General features: G+C 40.5%; 1 protein-coding gene across 1 annotated transcript in view; it reads right to left on the minus strand.

The window, feature by feature from the left end:
* The window catches only part of LOC102479328 (GON-4-like protein), a gene marked incomplete in the record, with an annotated part of 76557 nt that overhangs the window by 32566 nt on the left and 38907 nt on the right, over positions 1–5084 (minus strand). The window contains 1 exon segment of the mRNA XM_027774468.1: positions 2571–2672. Coding sequence (XP_027630269.1) covers positions 2571–2672 — 102 coding nt within the window.

Consider the following 5084-nt stretch of genomic DNA (forward strand, 5'->3'; position numbering starts at 1 on the left):
AAACAGTGTCCCCTTAGAAAAAAAAAAAAAAAAAAAAAAGATGAGGGATGAAATTAACAGTCTTAGAGGACTGTGTTTATATAATTCTATTTACACAAAGTGGTATATTACTTAGGTATATAGTAAATAACTTCCAGGAGTTTATAAAGCTCCCTCCATAATCTGGTCCAGAGCCAACATCTTACCTTCTCTGCTCTGTGTACTGCTCCAGTTCAGAGTAATGGATGTAGTCAGTAAGGATCAAAGGTGTCTTAAGTGTGTTCTCCACAACTGGCACACTAGCCAATGACACAATTCTTAAACAAACGACTCAAGGCAAGCTGTCATAATATTGGTTGGGAAAGTCACGCATACGTCTTTATGCAAAAATGCGTTATGACTTTTCCAACGACCCAATAATTACTCCATTAATTACGTTCCACACCTCCAATCTTGCTCTCTTTTCCAATCGAATCAATAAATTTAACTGGAATTAAATCAAAGTGATCAGGTCAACTAATGGCATGGTGATGAAGGCAGCTAGATCCCATATGGCCAGCAGTTCAAGTCCTGAACCTGGATGCTTGAGAAACACACAGGGAATGTGTGCATGAGTGCCTAAAATCACAAGAAAAGAATGGAGAAGAGATTGTGATGTGGCCATCCCCCAGAGGAGGCTTTCTCATGTTCTCTCTCTCTCAGAAGGGATTAATAGCATGGCCATCCCGCCTGTGGGGTGATTTCTCTCTCTTTTTCTGGAGAGCACATGTGCCCTATAGCAAAATTTGAAAAAATAAATAAAAGTGACCTAAAATTCAAATCAGTTGCTATTGATTTCCTGCTTAAAACTCTTCGAAAGCTCAAAGATTTTCATGATCTGAATGCTATTTATCTCTACCACCACTCATTCACACACACGCATCAACTACTTAGTATTTTCCAAGCATACTTCTCTGTTATTGTTTCACAGTTACACAGTTCACAGATAGATGGTCTTCTATGTGCAATATCCCTCCCCATTCACCAAACACCTTCTATTCCTTCCTTACAGCAAAGCTAAAATACTTCATCTCACAACTCCTTCCTAAAGTCCTCCTTCCTGCTCCACAGTGTAAGCTAAAGGATAACACCCTCTTTTAGGAGTAAATTATATACTAAACCTATTATAGCACTTCTCACTTTATATTCTAACTCTGTCTGTTTGTAATCCCCCACTAACCTGACTCCCTACTGGACCGAGGCCATGTCGTAATCACATTGTACTCCAAGTGCCGCCCCCAACAAAAGAAGTCAGTACCTGACTGTGGGACACAAATGAGTAATACTCTTTCTGAATATACAGCTAAATTTAAAGAATTATACAAAAATGGACAGACAAAACGTAAAGGTCTTAACTTGAATAGGCTGCAACTTTACCCTTAAAAATCTATGAAGAAGAGCCAGCAGGTGGCATGGTGGTGAAAGGTGTTGGACTCCCACATGGCCAACCACAGTTTGAATCCTGGACCTGGCAGCTTGCTTTCTCACTTTCTCTCTCTCTCTGGTGAGTGCATGTAACCTGCAGCAAGTTTTAAAATAATAATGATGATAAATTAAATTAAATTAATAATTGTTTTTTTTGAGAGGTTTTTAGGGTGCGTACACTAGCCAGAGAGAAAGAGACAGAGACAGTGAGAGGGAAAGTGAGAAATCATCCCCTAGAGGGGATGGCCAGGCCACCACCATCCCTTCTCCTCCAAGGATCTTGGCCATGAACATACATGTGCCCAGCATGATTTCAAAGCTACTGGGTCCTGGACTCGAACCACAGTCAGCTATGTGAGCATCCAGAGATATAATCACTATGTCATCTGCTGGCCTCAAGTAAATAATTCTTCTAAAAAAATAATATCTACAAAATATGAAGGGCTGAAAGGTAGTTGGGAGGGGCTCAGGAAAAAAACATCTCCCAGACACAAAGCAAGCAAATAAGGAGAACAGATTATGGAACAGCGTACCACAACAAACTGGGGGGATAAGGGATGTTGACAATCTTATCTACATATATTATCTAAAAGAAAAACAAAATAAACTAGTAGAACAAAAATTGGGGCTAGTCCACAGCCTGGTGGTTAAGGCGGCTGGATCACACCTGAATGACTGCGCAGTTCAAGTCCCGGATGCAGCAGCTTGAAACATCATGTCCAGTGTGTGTGTGCATGGCCAAAATCCCGAAAAGAGGGAGAAACGCAGGGGACAGGATTGCAGCATGATCGTGGGTGGCACTTTCTCACTTTTCTGCTCTGTCCCTGCCCCCCTCTGGCGACCAACATACCTCTAGCAAATTAAAAAGTAATAAGAAAGAAAATTGAAAATTGAAGGTACACAACACAATGAATGCTCCTTGTTAGAGATAATCAATGTGGTAATATCTTTGATTTGTTTAACACACTGCATGCAAACTTTGAAGACCATACTGTACCCCAAAAAGATGCATAAGTAAAAGTTAGACATTCCTTTTAAAAATAATTTTTAAAAATGTACTTCTGTAAAATAAACAAAGGTAGATGTGGCGCAGCAAAGAACAGGATTCAGAATGAACACAGACTCACTGGTGATTCTCACTGCTCGGTCAGTACGGAAATCTTCTGTGTCCGGCTCATCAAGATCTTCCAGGAAATTATATTCTGGATCATCATCATCATCTGCCTCATCTGGGGGAAAAAAAAAAACGTTTCACTTAGTCTCAACTCTGAACTCATATCGCCAGTGAAACTAAGATTTTTCTACACTTCAAGAATACGGTCCCATAAAACACGTTCATCCTTAAAGTCTTTTGGTAACTCCTTTCTTCCTCAGTGCTTTTGTACCAGCCGGCCCCACAGCTGGGTCTTCTCACTTATTCTCTCCAGTAAGTCCTGTGCAGGTCGCTTCCTTCCTTCCAACAAAACTTAAACCTCTCAGTATGCAACAGAAGTGAGAAAACAATAGTTTGTCTCAGAACCTCACTTTGAATAGTGCATCATATGAAAATAATATTTATTTTTTTTTAGTGCCAGAGGGTACATGCCCTTGCCAGAGATAGAAAAAGCACCTCCCAACTAGCCATGGTCACACTGCAACCCTGTTCCTCCATTTCTCCAGGATTCCGGGCACATGCGCACACATACCCAACAGGTTTTTCAAGCTGATGGGGCCAGGATTCAAGCCACAATTAGCCATGTGGGATCCAACTCCCTATTCAAAGAGCTTAACCACTGTGCTGCGGGGCTGACCTGAAAATAGTATTTTTTATAAAAGCTATCTGTACAAAGATTATCAATAGTTCGGGGTCGGCAGGTGGTGTGCTGGTTAAGGTGCTGGACTCCCATATGGCCAGTCAGGGTTCAAATCTCAGACCTGGTGGCTTGCTCTCTCACTTCCTCTCTCTCTCTCTCCTTCTCTAATCAAATTAAATAGTAACAACAAATTTAAAAAAAAGATTATCGACAGTAAAAAAAGAAATGACCCAAACTCCCTGCAATTAGAGAAGGATCATGTAATTATAACGTTTTTCGATAAAACAGTGAGAGCCAGCAGGTTGCATGGTGGTTAAGAGCGCTGGACTCCCACATGCTGACCACAGTTCCAGTGCCTGTACTTGGTGGCTTGTTTTCTCACTTTCTCTCTCTCTTCCCCCTCTTCCTTGGTTAGATTAAAAATAAATAAATAAATAAAGTTAAATAATTTTTTTAAAAGAGTTTGTATGTGTGTATGGGTGTGTGTATCAAATACAAACATGTACTCATTCGATAAATGTTTAATACACGTATGACAAAAGTACGACATAATAATACAAACATAGTGAGAACAAGTATGGAAAATTACATCCTTACAAGGACAGTAAGTACGTTACGGAAGGGAGTAGAAATCAAGGTACTTTTCTCCTCCCTAATTTTATTTAAATTTATTGCCATGATGTGTTTTCAATTCCTAAATAACAATGAGGAAGAAACTATTAATTTATAGGACTCTTTATTAAGGTGATAATTCTCCTCAGACAACTTTAAATCAAGTGCTGTCTAGTGGAACTTTCTGCATACGTGAAAATGGTCCACGTATGTGTTATACTGCAGTTGCCACGGGCCACATTACTGCTGAAAATTTGCAACACAGCTAGTACAACTAAGGCAATGAATTTTTAAAAAGGAAATAGAATAATTGAATCCCATAATACTATATACCCATTAAACAGGAGAGGTGCTCTCTACCTTTCAGTATGGAAAAATATCCAAGCTACCAGGTAGTCAGAAAAGTCATGACATGTTTTTTCTATGCAAAATTCATCATGACTTTTCCAACAACTAAATACATTGTTAGGTGAAAGAAGAAATTTCAGAAACAAATCAACACATATACTATGATTTCTTAGGGAAAAAATATTCTTATTGGAGATAAAAATGCTTGACTGAATACACAGAGTATCGAGAAACATATATGAAACTTGGAACCAGTAGACGGTGTAATGGTTATGTCGGTGGACTCCCACGTAATTGACCACAGTTTGAGTCCAGACCCAGTGGCTTAAAACTCACACCAGGAGAACCAGCAGTTAGCATAATGGAGTCCCAGACTCGGTGGCTTAAACTCATGCCGGGTGCGTGCGTGCCCAAAGTCCCAAGAGGAAAACGGAGGAGAGGGGATTGTGGCATGGCCATCCCCCCTGTGGGGGGTGATTTCTTGCTTTCTGTTTCTCTGTCTCTGCCTTTCTGGCAAGCGAATGCACCCTATAGCAAACACCTCTCCCCCCCAAAAAAAAAAAACCACCTCAAACCAGGTGCATGAGTGTGCAGGCCCAAAATCCCAAGAGGAGAACAGAGACATGATTGCAGCATGGCCATCCACCCTGGGGGTGGTTTTCGCTTTCTGTAGTCTCTCTCTCTCTCAAGGGGGCGCACATGCCCTATAACAAAAATCTCTTAAAAAAAAACCCTGAAACTATTGGGTTGTTGAAAAGTCATGATGCATTTTTGTATAGAAAAACACGTCATGAGGACCAGCAGATAGTGTAATGGTTACATCGCTGCACTCCCATGTAGTCAACTGTGGATAGAGTTCTGGACCTGGCAGGTTAAAATTCACATAAG

The sequence above is a fragment of the Tupaia chinensis genome, unplaced genomic scaffold, assembly GCF_000334495.1.
Source record: "Tupaia chinensis unplaced genomic scaffold, TupChi_1.0 Scaffold000438_1, whole genome shotgun sequence".
NCBI lineage: Eukaryota > Metazoa > Chordata > Mammalia > Scandentia > Tupaiidae > Tupaia > Tupaia belangeri.